The following is a 16,532-nucleotide window of genomic DNA, read 5'->3' as shown; positions in this document are numbered from 1 at the left end:
CCATGAAAGTAACAGATGAGACCAATAGGTGAAAATTCATTTTTTTTTAACATGCTGAAATCAGAGGTCACTGGAGGAGATATTGCTCATCTGAATCTAAGTCGAGTTATAAAACTGTCAGTGGCAGAGCAAAGAGATATGACTGTTGTCATCTAAAATCATTCTCATAACCTTCAAAGACTGTGAAGAGCAGATGAGAGGAGAGAATGGCACCCGGGCCTCTCATTGAAATGGAAGAGACATTAAGAGGCCTCTGTTAGGAATGTTAATCCTGTATTGATCTGTGTAATCTATGGTCGACTCTTATCCCCGGGTCCCTATATATGTGAGCAATGGACATCATTCTGCAACACTGCAGGAGAGACAGTCACCATCTTTTATTCTTAACCAGGTGCACATGCACGGTAGGACCCCAGATTCCTCCTTATTGATCTACTGCATAATACTCCAGTCTCCCTTAACATACCTATTGGATCCACATTTCCCTATTCAGACCAGGCATAAAACACCTGTTTGAGTTTATTGACCACATATGGACTACATGAAAACATGACTCCTTCAGTATTGATTTCCTGTTTGTTCAGGGTTGTTTTGAATTCTATCACTGGATAATGCATGTTTTATAAAACAAATAAACACCTTAAACATATAGCATTAAATGTGCTGATATTTTTTATAGAGAAATAATTAGTAATTGACCATACAGGACATTGTTTTGTATTGCATTCCACTTGATAAACAACACACTTCATCTTTTAAGCATCCTCCACACGACTGTAAAACAGCAACTTTCAATCCTGTTTTGAATGAAAAACTGACTTTAGTTGTTTTATTATGAACAAAAGCCACAATACATGCTTTCATTATTGTTTATCAACAATGTATTACGATCCACAAAGGAAGGACAACCACCATCAAAAGGAATAATTTAAAATGACAAAAGGTGTCACTTTATTGGTTAAGATTCAGTTCTGGGCCCCTAAAAGTGAATGTAAGTCAGTATTGGCATGTTGATGAGGTTTATTTTGTCAGCAGAAAGAATATGTCGAACTTATGGTATTTTGAAAGCTCTGACATATAGACTATATTAGCCAAGGCCAATACAACGTGGTGAAGACTGCTGTGTGTGTTTGTGTGTGTGTGTGTGTGAGAGAGAGAGAGAGAGAGAGAGAGAGAGAGTCATAAACCGTGGCGGCACGTTGCACTCTGCAGCACTTGCGCACTCCTTCTACGCTCCGCGTAGTAAAAAAAAAACTCTCTACACCGCCACTCTGTCACCAGCAGCTGCACTGGAAGTCCGCTGGTGGACTGAGGGCCATCGTTGTGGCCCCACCGGCAACCGAGACGACTGAGCCGCACGGTATTGAGCACCACCCCGTCCTCTTAATCCCCCCCTCCTTCTCATCATCATCTGGCTCTGGCTGTTGTTGCGCTTCTATTTGCTGCTGCAGCGTCCAAGTTCAGGTGAGCCTGGTCTCCGGCACAACAAGTTCCCGTCTTTCCGGTAGCCTGGCCGGGATGCCCGTTTCCTCCGGTTAAATGTGATGTTATAAATGGGCCGCGCAGGATGTAAAGCCTCGCTACAAGACGCAGGAGGATGGCTAAACCAGGCTTGTCTGCGGCGGTGCTGCTGCTCCTGCTGGGCTTCCTCTCAGTGTTCTCCGTCAATGCCGGTGAGTTTTACCACAGGTTGATGCGCGATCATTCACATGTTGCCATTTATTAGGCTGTAAATGTGTTTTTGACCACGGCTGTGGTATAAAGAGCCTTATACATCCCTTTGGGAAAGCACCTGGACACACAGGCATGTGTTTGCATGCATCAACATTTGCATTATAGCAAGGTAGAAACAATGAGGGTTTTAATGGCAAAAACGGCTGATACAAGTTAGTCTCATTCTGCGTGAAGACTTTCAACATAGTTTTAGAAACATTTATTAACAATGGTGTCATTTTGGATCATTCTTTTTAGATCTCTGTGTTTTGTTCAAACAAGTTCATGGTTTTGAATGAACAGAGACAATAACATGCACATTGGCTGCTGGGAAATTTCTATAATCTTTAGCCATGCAAGTGTGTATGCCGGATTCAATCATCATTGTCATGAAAGGATACTCACACTACATACAGCACAAGTCTAAATATCATATATCATAGAATGTATGTTGGTGATAGCGTCTCATCTATCTTTTGTGATCTACCTTTTTGCATTTTGCACTTTCAAGCTGCAGCAGCTCATGTTCCAGAATAACATTTATCTGAGGCGTAAGATCTTGGTTACATTGCGTGCCGATGATAAGCTCAGAGATGACAGATAGTCCTTTGAAAAGCTCAAATCTTGGCGATAAGATCATGTAGGATTTATCTCAGCCTCCAGAGATTTGATGTTTGGCTTTCTGAGGCAGGAGATTAATGTAGTTTTAAGAAAGAATTTTGTAATTCTGCAGCCAGTTTACAGCTCTCTGGCAGCAAAACGACTTAGGAATGGATGGGAATCCCTCTCTGCTATTGTGTGGTTTCTGTGTGAGCGCTGGAAGATAAACAGCTAGGCAAACAGGGGAGTCATAGCGATGGATCATGAGCACACAACACACATTTAGTCTGTGCCAACAAACATACACAGAGCCAGGAGAGCCACTGAGAGTTTGTTGACCACTACAAATATTCATATGAACACTGCAACACTAGTTTGTCTGCTGTATTGGCATGATTGTGTTAGCATTGGACAGAGGAGGAGGGAGAGAGAGGGAAGGAGAGTACATTCTTCTTCCTGTAATAGTGTTATAGGCTCTTTGAATAAGAGGCTGTGGGTTCAATATGAACCCGGGCACAATGTGACAATCTAATATGAAAAAGGGCAGCAGTTAATCTGTCTTAGTCAGATTATGCATTGATATCAGGTTATGGAATAAGGAGTAATCACTCTCATTCAGCACTTTTTTTATATGTAAAACCCCCTATGTATTATCTTGCCCTTCTCTGCTAGGTGATGAAGTTAAAGATCAGTTAATTAACTATTTAAAAGATGCTAAAAAACAGATACATTTTATGTATATAAGCAATGTTTTTGCACTCTAGTAGTCATGTGATCCACTTTTCATTTAAAAAAATAGATTATGGCTGCTTTAATATACACACCTGCAGGTGAAGATAAAAGATGTGTGTGGCTCCAAAGAAAGAATTTAATAATACTATAGGAGATATAAAGGAGGAACTTATATACTGTATGTGTGTGTATGAGTGCACACAAGCAGCCATGGTGCAGTTCAGGCTCCTGGGAAATACAGCTGTGACTCTGACCATAGATGATCATTAGCTGCTCACACACTTTTGCTCACTTTTTTTTTCTTTCACTCATTCCAGGATGTTTTTTTTTTCCTTTTTTCTTTGTATTTTTTTTTGCACAAATGTTAACATCGGGATAAAATGTATCCTCATGAGTCACTCTTTAATGAGATGTGCAGAGAAGAAGGTAACACTGAGTGAAACACCAAAACAAAGACAGATGAGGGAAAAAAACCTCTTCAAGGGAAACACAGAGGTTTGTGTGTGTGTGTGTGTGGATAATTAGGCCTGGTATTAATGAAAGAAGAAAAATAATCTGTGGGAGGTGAAGAAAAGATCTTAGGGGGTGTACTTAAAGACACACACAGAGTAAACACAGAGTTTAAAGAAGGAGAAGGATTAAGAGAAGAAGTCCACATTGTAGCATTTATTGTATCAATTACATTGTGCAAAGGTGTTACAATATTTATAGCCTGTCTGTTTTAATTTGCTTCCCCTGGCCGTGCATGTGTGTGTGCGTCAGACACTCTGCTGTCAGCTCCACTCAATGTGACCATCAGAGAGCTCGAGGTCAACTCTGCGGTGGTGACGTGGGAAATCTTGGAGGGGGACCCCGTCATTGGATTTGCCATTACCCAACAGGTACCTGTTCATGTGACCTTCACTGTTTGCCACATCACAGTTATACATACACTTTCTGGTGCTTTTTAAGTGTACATTTTGTCTGTGTGATGTTATAAAGCTTAAAGAAATACACTTTCTGTAATTGCCTGGTAAATAAAGGTGCCCCTGAGGTGCCTTACTTTTAATCTAGCAGGAACCAATTGACCTGAGCAAGCAGCCCTTGCTAGATAATAGTGCACATTTCTAGCAGAATATACGTGGCCATAGAGGCTCTATCTTTCTTTGATTTTAATTACACTGTAGAGAAAACCCCAGGAGGGTCTATTATTTTAGCTTTTCTTCTAGCTGTTAACTGAGAGAGGTGTGCATAAGCATTTGTGTCCTATCAACCCTAACCAAGAACACTGGACTTTGCCATCAGAAATTTGTAAAGCAAGGAGTATTCAACTGAATGTTTTTTTTTTCCTACTGTTATCTCGCTGCAGAAGAAGGATGTACGCATGCTGAGGTTCATCCAAGAAGTGAACACCACCACACGCTCCTGTGCACTGTGGGATCTGGATGAGGACACAGAGTACATCGTCCACGTCCAGAGCATTAGCATGGGCGGCAGCAGCCCTCCCAGTCAGCCCGTGCTGTTTAGGACGCCAAAAGAATCCGAGAAGATGGCATCCAAGAGCCCTGGTGAGCCAGGTTTTATCTGGAATATTATACACAAATTTCTTTTTCTCACCCCACTCTGAACTTCTTTGGAAACCTATGCAAGACATAAAATTATATATAAGGACATCATTAAAATTCAATGCATGCAGTACAAATGTACACGCAGATAGAAGCAATCAGGCATTACCATGGGGGAGCAAACAAACATTCTGCAAGGAAAGGTAATCTGCATACACTTATTCACACACATATATCTATGCACACACAGGTACAGGCGTTCACAGATGTTAATAACCGCAGACAGTAACACAGCAGAAAGCTAATGTTCTGTTTGTGTTTCACTAGGACGAGAAATGGTTATGTGACAGTTTAATACAAATAAGACACAGAAATTGCCATCATTGTGAGCTCCCATACAAATGCATTGTTCTCACTCTAAAATGCAGAGGCTGCCTTTATCTGGAGCGGCTTGCAGTACTTCCAATTTTATCATGTCCGACCCAGTTACAGTGCCAAAAGCAGCTACTTCAGAGGGACACGGCAATGCTAAACGCTCATCAGCAGCAAGGTGATAAGAGAGGAAACAGGGGCCATCAGGGGAGCAGCATATTCCTTTAGAAACAGCTTGTGTGGGAGCCCATCCAGGGCTGTATGACAGGGAAAAGTGTTACACTGATATGTAAAAATGTCCTCCAAGTTACAGCCTGTGCTGCAGTGTGAAGGCAAGAGCGGAGAAACTGAAATAACAATATTGCAGGAATTTATCCCACCTGCTTATTTATCTGATCACCTTAATGTGAGGTAACTAATTTGGTTGTAATGTGATTTTAAATCTTGTGTAAAAAATGATTCAATAAGAAATACCAAAAAAGCCCCCACCCACACACATTTTAAAGGCAAGATGGACACACCATTCTTGTAGTTGTGGCTGATGTTTCCTGTTGTAAAGAAATTAACACAATTAATGTGTTTGTAACTGTTGCTGTATTTTATGTGAGGTCAGGTGATGAAGGCATTTAGTTCGACAGTTTGTCTTGATGTTGAGGTGATCTGACTTTGATGGAAGTGTGTGTGAGTGTGTGCGTTGGTGGAAGCATTCATTAGCTGCCCTGATTAAATCTCCCAGCCATTACTGCTCTCCTCCCCTGCTAAGCGGGTATTAATCAGCCTGACACGATTCAGTATTTGTCAGCACACTACAACACAAAACACAGCCTGTCTGTCAGTGTGTTTTGTAATGTTTCCTTATGTCTGACGGAGTCTCAGTGTGTTTGTATTCTGTGGTAAAACCATAAAAATATTACAAGAGTTCTGTCTGCGCTGTAATATGCTGAAATTATTGGTTGCGGTGTAATTGGTTTATGTTGGTTATTAGATTTTACAGAGGCGAAAAAACCTGAAGTTTTGTAGATCAATCTTTAACAGCAGTAAAATATTACGAAGCCTCCTTACTGTCAGAACTGTTTCAAGCTTTAATTTGTCTGTGAGCACCGTGCTGCTCTGCAGCAGCAGCAGCAGCAGGCTGCTGAACATTTACACTGAGGCTTACAGTGTGGAAGAATCCTGATCAAATCTTCTACATGTGTCCCTTTGCTGCTGTAGTTTTCTGCATGAGGAAGACATGATGTCATTTATTTTGGCCTAAAGCTAATATGAGAGAAAATGGTTGAGTTGAATTACATTGTGCCACATTGTGCTTATTTTGTTGAGCTTGTAGACTCGATATGAGACAAGAAGACACGAGACAACCTGATTAAAGCTATGTAATTATGGCTCATTACAGTTTTCTTGATTCTGCATTGAAGGGTCAAAGGTCAAGTGATGGGTTGCACTGCAAATTATGAAAGAGGTTTCAATCAGACTAGATGTTGGTGTTAACGGTGTTTGTAAAAGTGATATGACGTGTGGTATATATATTGGAAGCTCCACTGAGCTCACCGCCGACTCTCTCCAGAGGCTTGATGACAGATGTTGCCTACAGCTGCCATGGGGGATGTCCTAAAGGCACCATGGTGACTTTACATCCTGCTGTGCTGGTATCTCCATCTCACAGTCTGCAGAACAATGTAAACATGTTATCCGCTGTTAGCAACTCATTAGAGTATAGCCTCCCCTGTGCCAAGCCTAAGGCCTTAGTTTTTGAATCAAAGGGATCACCATGGCAACAGGAGACTTGATAGTTAGCCAGACCAGCGAAACCTCGAGAACATCTGCACAAGAATCAGAACATCTCTCCTTACATGTTGCATCCACATGTTACAAATCATATTTCAAAATAAAAGCATGAGGTTGGCCGTCACTGGAAGTCAGAAAATTCTTAGCCAGTTGTCCATTTAGTTAAACAAAACCATCTCAAGCAATATTTTATTTGCCATTGCTACTGCATGGCCTGCAGCCATAATCACAGAACAGACTCGTTTCAATCAGTTCAACATTCCCTTATACTATTTTGTGTCGTAACAGTGGCATCGTTATGCAATAGATGTTCTAAACCAGCATGCTTCAGCTGCAGGAGACAGACAGTTTTGACCAGGGGGATTTTTCCGGATAGGGGAGGTCTTCTGTTGGCAACAGAGAGTGAGAGGTTGTAGTGCAAACGTTCGAACCTTTAACCCTGTGGCTGGTGTTATGCTGCAGCTGCCAGAGTGCTGTCAATAGGAGAAACACAGTGAATAATTGGTGAGAGATCCTGCTCTGTCTGTTTCTGTGCACCTCTGCTCTCACTTAGCTTTAATTACACTGACCAGAGTGCAGGATTTACACCAGGCGGCCTCTCTGCTCTCCCTGTCACCCCGTTTGATTCTTTTATTTATCCCTGCAGAGCTTCGGAGGGATGGCAGTTTGCAATTCATTGTCCCAGAGAGCAAATTGCTCTCTGGGACAATGAATCGCAGTAACTGCGGCGTTAACTTTGCGTGTATGTGTGTGTCTGTGTGTGCTCTCTGTCCAGACGAGGTAACGATGGAGGAAGTTGCTGAGGCTGCCCAGCTGAGGGCTGGAGAACTCATCATCATTGTTGTGGTGCTCGTGATGTGGGCAGGTAATATTCCTCCTCAGCAGCACACATTTATCACTACAGACCTTATAGGAGTCCACTGTCTTTGGGGCAAATAAGCTCTCTGACTGAGTTCCTATTAAGAGACAAACACACTACCAGTACCTTCTCTCTGTGATGAGTGTTTTGTTCCCTGCAGGGCTTTGGAATGACGTAAAGATGGCCTCTGATCACAACAAACGCATCAAATCCACACACTCATCAACAGAGAAACAAAACTGTATCTGATAGATCATATAGAAACATTATCAAACTGATCAAAAATAAATTCTTTAATTTTGATTGTAGTCATTTATTTATTTAATTAATAATCCAACTTAAACATTCAGAGTTGACTTGTTTAGCCACTCAAACATCTGACCTCTTCCGAGTTTTTAGCAGCTGCAGAAACTCTGCAGACTGATGCGGAACATTTACACCGATGTCAACAAAACACATGACGTCAATCATATTTTTAAGCTGCAGCTCAATAACTGCTAAGTAGTTTGCTCTAAGGAAGACAAAATTGTTATCCACGCTTCACATAAGGTCCCATTTTCCCTTCATCATCATATCGGTATTTCAAGCTGTAAGAACATGGCTGCTCGTTATTTAAGCCTCCTGGTCTTTAGCTGTATTATGCAGAACATTTTTGTGTATCTCAGCACTGTTTTACAGATGCAGCTATAAATATTCCTTCCCACTAAAACCCTAATGAGATACAAATATGGCCCAAATACTGTATGTGGAATATACAGTACACTAACAGCAAAAGGCCTAGATCTCCCTTGCCAATTACCCATAAGAGGACGAGAGGCTGGGGGAGAAAGAGAGGGAGAGTCAAAGAGAGTTAGAGAAGTGAGGAAAAACTGAGCTAATCGAGTCTGGAGTAGGAGGGAAAAAAAAGGGCAGGGTGGTGGGAAAAAACTGAAAGTGAAGGAGGTGAGTTGTGTTTTTCAGCTTTTAATTGGGCCTGTGGGGGCATGCTGGGGGATATCACAGGGAGATACCCCATCCTGGCTTTTGGTATCACACTGATCAGATGACAGAGGCTGACATAAGCAGAACAGCCGAGGCTGAACCACGTTTGAGCCTGGAATCAACCCTTCACATGCTTCTCTGCCGTCATGAATTATTCTCTTTCTCCTTTTCTTTATCTGCCTTCACATCTATAAGTTCTCTGCCATGTTTTTAATCTCTTTTACTGAAGGCAGGCTCCTTGTGGCTATCTCAGCATCAAGTTCATATCTCCACCTGCTCGTGTTTCAGGTTCTCTCCGTTCTTTATTGACACATCCTCCTGAGGTTTGAAGAGAACCTGTATCAATATGTCAGGGTGTATAGGCCTATAAAGAATCAGAAAAATCAATACAGTAAATTTAAGAGGTGAGTAACAAATAGCATTGCAGAGTAGCAGCTTTATTGCTTCCTGTTGTCTTAAATCAGATTAACACAGCGTCCACATGAGGTTCTCATACCTGCTTTATTATTGTAACAAATAATAATAATGTTTGTCCTTCTCTCAGGGGTCATCGCCCTGTTTTGTCGTCAGTATGATATCATCAAAGACAACGAACCCAACAACAACAAGGACAAAGCCAAGAACTCCTCAGAGTGCAGTACTCCCGAGCACCCACAAGGGGGGTTACTGCGCAGCAACGTCTAAGACCAGCCCCGCAGCGCCTTCTGCAATAACCAACTCCTCAAACCTCAGGATAGGTAAGAAACAGGAAGTAGAAACTTCTCATCATCATATCCTACCTCGTGGAAGCATCTCTTGTGTTCAGAAATTGTTCCATTAGCATGTGAGGTGCTCCCTGATCTCAGTGATCTTTGAGTACAAACACTTTGTTTCTTTCAGACCCTGAGACCAACAGAAAGCCATTCTCAAGACAAACCATTACACAAACTCCACATAATGGAGATCTCTGCAGGTGACAGACACACACCTGGACTTGCAAAATCAAACAGGAAAGAGTAGAAGATAAACTGCATTCACTTTCTGTCACAAACAAAACTGGACCGTAGCCTGCTTACGGCTGATAAACACAAAAATGTCTGTCAGTGAGTTCCCTCTGGATGAGAACTGCTAGATTCACATACTCCTCATCAGTGGCATCGACTTCAAGGAGAGCATCATCACACATGAATGTCAACTTCAGGTTTGTATCACCGGTCAGAGATGGCAGACAAAAGGTAGCTGATCCGGGTACCAGTCAGCACACAACAGAACAAGCTGAGCTCAGTTTTAAACCAAGGACTTTCTCTTTTCTATCCATCTATCTGTCCATCTGCCATTATGTCCTTTCCGTCTTTATTACAGCCCTCAGTGTAGCAGCTCATCTCTGTCTTTCTGTGTCGGTGTCTCTCTGATAAGCACATCGCTGTTTGGTCCTCCTCCTGTTGTGATTGTTTGAGCCTTTACAATCGCAGTCTTGATTACAGTATGATTTTATTGTTGAGTTCAAATATTGCACACTGAGTCTCACTCTCTTATCGGTTAAATGCATCATTTTCTCCCCTCTCCTTACTCTCCTCCTAACAGGCTTGTCAGCGCAGGACAGATTTGTTATTGCACCCTTATATTTTGCTTGGATGAGAACAGATTATTTCTCATCCACATCAGAATGACTTTCAGATCTAAAACCCAGAAGTTGACATTGCTTTCAAAACAGAATAGCACAGCTGGAAAATCAACAGAATTTGGTCTGTATTGAGGATTATTGGTCATTACTGCACATTCAGCACCGTGAGCCATCTGTGGTCTGCAGCGGGATGTGCAGGGAATATGGATGCAGATACACAGCGTTCCTAATCAAATGTAAACAAAGTTTTGGATGCTTTGCCTTTGTGGTTTTGGCTGAGGAACCACAGGGATGCTAGAAAGTAGAGGCCCAGAGACAGCACACACAGCTATTAGGCCATATAGGAAACCACAAAACTGCATTAATGGCAGAGAAGTTATCCCAGAACGAGTGGGTCTTTCATATCTCCTAATTTGTTGCAATACTATGAGTCAATCCAAACATCTGTACTATTTAATTCTTAATCACAACAAACCAACTCACTTATTTAGTTTTTCTTTTAATAAATTAATGTATTGTTCCATTTATAACTGCTAATATAGTGTCCCCGTTCCCAGCATACTGACACTCGTTCAAGAAGTCAGACAGAAAAACACTGCGAAGCTGAACTCAGCAGTCGCACCCTTATTATAGATAATGAGTGACTGTCTGAATGCCTTGCTGGTCGAGATGACTGCTAATCAGGAGCACACACACACTACACACACTCATACTGGATTTAAATACAGCCCTGTGTATTTAAATCCTGCCCTGTGTCGAGAGAGACAGCCATTCTGTTCTCGTCTCAATCAACAGCTCTGCGAGCACACCTCACCCTCAACCTCACCATCCATTTCTCTCTGCTTTATCAGCTTCCTGCTTTCCTCCAGCCACCCTCATCCTCCTTCATTCCCCCATTTATGACTTTACCCTTGCCTTCTATCCCTCTGTCGCAATGCTCTCTTTCTCATATATCACTCTCCCCTTCACCAGCCTTGTCCTCACTGCTCATCCCCTCTCCAGCTCTGCTCTCCCCTGATTCTCATTATATCCACTCTCAGGCTCCTGTTAGCCGCCCTCTCCCTCTTCGCATCAGCTCTTCGGCCTCTTATTCAGCCGCGGTTCACTGCCTATCCCCTGCTCCTCTGCCCATTTATCACCTTTTCATCTCAGACTAGCCCGGGATAGACACTTTACCTGGGTAACACGAAAGGAAGAATCAATGAAGGGAGAGATAAGATGAGCTGATGAAAAATAAAATAACTGTAACACTATTAATAAGCACATAGACTATCTATAGCAGAATGATTTGGGTGGTGGTGGTGGTGTTATAACCCCTGAATGAAGACTTTTAAGAAGCATATGATATGATGACAGAAGTGGGGCACCATGACCAGCACTGCAGAACAAAGCAGAATGAGAGAACAAGCATGTCTGACAAAGCAGACACCAGGGAGGTAAAATGTCAAAGGCAGTAGGAAGCTGGTGTCAGACTGATCCTTTGTCACAGGTTGACCAGGTGAAAGCCCAGTCAGCAAATCTGGAAGTATTTTTTTTTAAACCATCCTCTTGTTTCCTGTTTGTTAGTCTGTTTTTAATCTCCTCTGACAGTGCAGGAGAAAACAAGACCAGATTCTGTCAGGAACACTTTTAATTAACCTATAGGTCGTCTACATGTGCAGACTTGATTATTTATTTTTCCAGTCCAAAGGTTTGTTGTGCCTCAACAGCAGGTATAGATGAAGGACGAGGGTTAAATCAAATATGAATTTGATGAAGAGGGTGATAAACATACAAATGTGCTAACTGTGGCTAATACCATTGAACTTGGAGTGGTCATTTACCTTCATTGATCTAATCCAAGCACACATGCACACATACTTAAACACTCACTCATCCACCAAGTGCACTCTCCAACTGGTTGCGGTCCAAACTGACACATTGCATAGAGGGGTGGGGGTGGGGGGGGCAGCAGAAGGCAGGTCTGGCCTAGACAGCTCAGTCTCTGTCTATGTGAGGCTGCAGGAGGCGAGTGAACAGCTGCTCAAGGTGAACATCCAATGAGGCGTGTGCAAATATGGAGAGAGACCTAAAAGACAAAGAGAGAGGCAGACAGAGGAGGATGAGTCAGAGAATCGCAGGAAATAAGTTCATGAGTGACAGACACAGAGAGGCAGGGAAGATGGTTGCACCCAGAGGGGCTCCGCAGTGTTAAAGTTCAGTCCAGTCATGGTGAGATGTTAGAATATTAACAAGTGTGGCTGTGGGTGGAGCATTTCAGGAAAAAAAATGTCATCAAATCATTATCTTGTTCAAATATTTATCAGCTGATCAATCATCAGTTGCTGTTATTCAGATGTGATGCTTCCTCACTCTTCCCAAAGTAAGATATTAATATGAATATTGTAAACCCCCTGTACTGATACGTATATGCCTATATGACGTAAGTCACCTTAACATGATGAAGTAGTGCAGTTAGTCCCGATACACCACCATGAGCAGTAACCCCCAGCCTTAAACGAAATCTTCATGTTCATTCAAAGCATACAACACAGTGAAATTTGTCATCACTGAATTGCCTGTATGAGCAGATGTGCGAATATGGAGAACCTTAAATAATCCACCCTAATGCCCTGCATAGAGTAATAAAGAACGGGGCTGTTTACTTATGGCATATATTTGTACTTTATGTCGAAGCAAATAACCAAGAAGCATGGATTTACAGCAGAATAATGGAGTCAGTGTTTTATGTACAATCGTCTGTGTTGAACCATTTTGATGTTCATGGGATAAAACCTGTTCATGAGGGCTAGCATGACTCTGCTAATGTTCACCCCATGGTATATATATAAATATATATACACTATTTCTATGAAAGTATAAATGTCTAATTATGTATTAACTCTGAAAAAGAATAAAATATTTTCAATGCACCATTTATGTGTTTTCTTTTGTGCTGCACGTTTTCACTTCTTCTGAAGCCATCATAACCCAAATATTATTATTTTTATCATTATAAAAAAACATGTTGCATGATCAAGAAACATACATTTCGTTGTGTGTGCACCTACTTAGTTTTCTATAAACAAACAGGTTTTTTACGTTTCCTTCGTTGCACAGACATCATGATAGCACTCTAAATATGATGAAGGAATTTATACAACATGTGAGCAGTGTCAGAAGCTTTGTGTTAAAATATTAATTATAAAATTGCATGATCTCCATCAAAAGTATGCATCTAACACTCTTTTTGACAGATTCATTCACGCCTAATATATCAGATAATTTCAGAGTTTTTGAGAGCAGATGCTATCTCTTTGAATGATAATGAAGGGTGTGGGTGGCCGAAGTTGGCCTCCAGCATATGGAGTGTGACATGGTTAGATTGCAGTGGACGTGGCCTGTGTCTTCAAACTCAAGGCTAGTTTATGAGGCTGGATTTGCAGCCATCAATATAACAGCCCCCCTAACTCACACCCACGCTCACTCACCACCCAACCTGGGCATCCTGTGGAAATGAAACATAAATTGGATCGGAGAGTGTACGACTGCAGGTGTTCACACACTTCAGCACACGTACACATACCAGCTAATGATGCTGTGTCAAATAAAACTGTGATATTTGCTTCATAATGAATGGGCTAAACAGGAGCAGCAGATGACTGCAGTATGGATTGTCAGAGGCTGATAGAGCCTAATGATCCAAACACTTGGATTGTGTCCTTCTAATATGATGCTGATGTCAAAGTACAAAAAGATGCACACACACTGCACATGGGGAGACACACTATCATCCTTAACTCTCTTCCCTTTATAGTCCCCTTCATCACTGCTCCTCTTCACTCACTGATGCTATCTGAAGGTCCAGAGGGAAGAACAATAAAACAACTACTTGACTTCATTAGGAAACTGCTGGCAAGTCACTTTGTGCATGAAATTTATGTGAATTAAAAAACAGCATCGATCCCAGCCACTGTAGATTAATATTCCTGCAAGATGAAGCTATGGATTTGTTTGCTCTATGCTGCTCCAGTTCTACTGCAGTGCTTGTCTCTGCTGTACAATAACACTGAGCCTGTACACTCTCTAACTCTTTTCACATGTAAGACTTTGTTGTTAAGAAAGAGCCAGATACCAACATGTCACTTTGTTGTTTATGACAAATGACACCTCTGAGGCTCCTTTTTTTTCTAGCACATTGTTCATGGTAATTAGTTGTCATCTTAACAGCTTTCAGAGGTAAAAAGGACAAAATAAACAAGCAAAAATCCAGTATGGTGCAACTTTATTGATTGTTGTTGTCTTAAAATGTCAAAATGTAGTATAACATTATTAATTTGTCAGCTAAGTGTTAATTTAAATGTTAAAATGGTGTTCATATGAAAAAATAAACCTGCCAATCTGTGAAAGCACTAACAAGTCCCATATGGGGGATGGCACCCACTGTAAAACCTCATTGACCACGGCAAAGCCTGTTCACACAGTGTAAGTCACTGTTTACTTGCTGCTCTAGATAAAGATCAACATGTACAATACAAAATGTAGAGTTAATGTAAAGAAGATGTGATACCCTACCTGCTGGATGATGGATCTGAAGGCTAGACAGAGTGGTCTAAAACTTCTACTACGTTTCAAGAACTTAAACAGATCTGTGTCCAAATCAGCAAACCTGAGACAGCTGTGTTCTTTATCTGTTATGCCACTAGACCAAATTCCATCTGTCCAGTTTGAAGCATTTGGGTTGTTTCAGGTGGGTATATGACAGGATTTCTGTTAGTATGATTTTAACTAAGATAAAGCAGTAACCGGTACCTATATTACTTCAAATATAAATGAGTGGAATAAACATGGTGTAAAACCATGGCCTGTCTGACCTTCAATATTTTTACCATTTTGATGTAAAAGGATCACTGCCCAGAGCCTTCCCTATGTACGCACATTATCCTAAGGATTGTGTGTCTTTTTGCTCTTGACTGCCTGAGATGAGAAGAAATGCTGTCATTGTTCTCTGTATATTGAAAAAATGCACTAAGGTTGATAGCAAAAGCCTTAAAAGGAGGCCAGAGACAGAGAATTTTTGGATAAGTGGTTTCTTTTCACTGTATGTCTCTAGGGTTGTGTTATTCAGAAACAACTGTTTTTAATGTGTCCACTGCCTTCGTAGGGTGTGCTGTAAATATACATCACAATATTTTACTACTTTTATCTACCCTTCTGTCACTTGACCTTGCTGTGCAGGGACTCACTGAATCTTTAGCCCTTATTGCTTTATTTAAAGTGTGTGTGCATCTACAGTGTCTGTCCCCTTCCTGACAGTCTGGAGACTTTGCCTTGCCATTTCTCCCTGTGCAAGCTTTCATCAAACTTACAGAGAGTGGAGACAGAGAGCTGGAGCTCCCTTTGAGGAAAGACTGTTAAATAATGCAGGTGGTTAAGTAAGCTTGTCGGGACGAATTGTAAAAAAGGCCCTGCTTCACTGAGCCAGAGCCTGTTAAAGAGAAAAAGAGGGGAGGACCGCGTGACTTTCATACCTCCGGAGTCCTGTTCACACACATGGGTTGCATACAGAACGTGGCAAGGAACGTGTGTGTGTGTGTGTGTGATGAGGAAACCAGACAGGCTAAATCCCAGTGTCCTCCTCCCCTGCCATCATGTCCTCTTGCTGGTGGTTTATGGATCAGTCTGACACAAAGCATCCTCTCCTCCTCATGACAGACCCTCTTAGAGCTAATAAAGTTGCATTTATTGACCTACACTGTCACTATGAATTTAGGACAGCAGAGCAGGAAGAAGACGGGCTTATTGGACAGAATTACTCATGTTATAACATCATTGTCTGGCAGAGGAGAGTACAAATGACTGTCGTGGTCCTGAGTTGAAGATGTGACCAGCATCAGATACTGCTAAAGTCTCAAACAGCAGTCCTCTGAAGTGTGGCCTGTCCTCCACTGTATAGAACAGAGCTGCCCTCTGCTGCTGGTAGAAGCAAACTGCACATTTGCAAAACCCACAAATCTACAAAATATAAAGATTTTGCAGCTAGTCTATTTACACACTGGGAATGCATTATGAGAGATAATCAAGTGTACATTGACAATATAAACAGTATACATGGGATAAAAAAATCCTATGTAAAAATCATGCATTTTTAAGACTTTTACAGGTAGTAGCCAGTTAGCACAGCTTAGCATAAAGATTTAAGTGTGGTGGTAAAAACACAAAAAGGTCTCTTTTCCGAAATAATGATGATATTACTCAAGAAAATCCAGATTCTTTTGCAAGCGTTTCATGTAGAAACTATTTTGAACCTGCCTACCAGACGGGTAGCAATTTAGTGGTTGTCCTGAACATACCAAAACAGTCC

General features: G+C 41.5%; 1 protein-coding gene across 2 annotated transcripts; it reads left to right on the top strand.

Moving 5' to 3' along the window:
- Nucleotides 1-1,231: 1,231 nt before the first annotated feature.
- fndc5b (fibronectin type III domain containing 5b) lies at nt 1,232-13,101 on the top strand. 2 transcript variants are annotated; one of them, XM_028400812.1, is made up of 7 exons: nt 1,232-1,464; nt 1,567-1,673; nt 3,808-3,926; nt 4,394-4,592; nt 7,522-7,611; nt 9,131-9,323; nt 9,466-13,101. In XM_028400812.1, exons 2-6 carry the CDS (start codon nt 1,598-1,600, stop codon nt 9,268-9,270), a joined length of 624 nt encoding a protein of 207 aa, XP_028256613.1. In that variant the 5' UTR covers nt 1,232-1,464; nt 1,567-1,597; the 3' UTR covers nt 9,271-9,323; nt 9,466-13,101. The 2 variants fall into 2 exon arrangements, with proteins under 2 accessions (XP_028256613.1, XP_028256611.1); XM_028400810.1 differs by having other exon boundaries at nt 1,232-1,673.
- The last annotated feature ends 3,431 nt before the right edge of the window (nt 13,102-16,532 follow it).

The sequence above is a fragment of the Parambassis ranga genome, chromosome 2 (assembly GCF_900634625.1).
Source record: "Parambassis ranga chromosome 2, fParRan2.1, whole genome shotgun sequence".
Classification (NCBI taxonomy): Eukaryota; Metazoa; Chordata; class Actinopteri; family Ambassidae; genus Parambassis; species Parambassis ranga.
This window is presented reverse-complemented; position numbering and strand designations above follow the sequence as displayed.

Excerpts from the sequence above, each read along its gene's own strand:
- fndc5b (XM_028400812.1), top strand. The coding sequence starts at position 1,598 with ATGGCTAAACCAGGCTTGTCTGCGGCGGTGCTGCTGCTCCTGCTGGGC. Across the intron at positions 3,927-4,393 it reads GATTTGCCATTACCCAACAG|AAGAAGGATGTACGCATGCT; the intron begins GTACCTGTTCAT and ends ATCTCGCTGCAG. Across the intron at positions 7,612-9,130 it reads GGTGCTCGTGATGTGGGCAG|GGGTCATCGCCCTGTTTTGT; the intron begins GTAATATTCCTC and ends TCCTTCTCTCAG.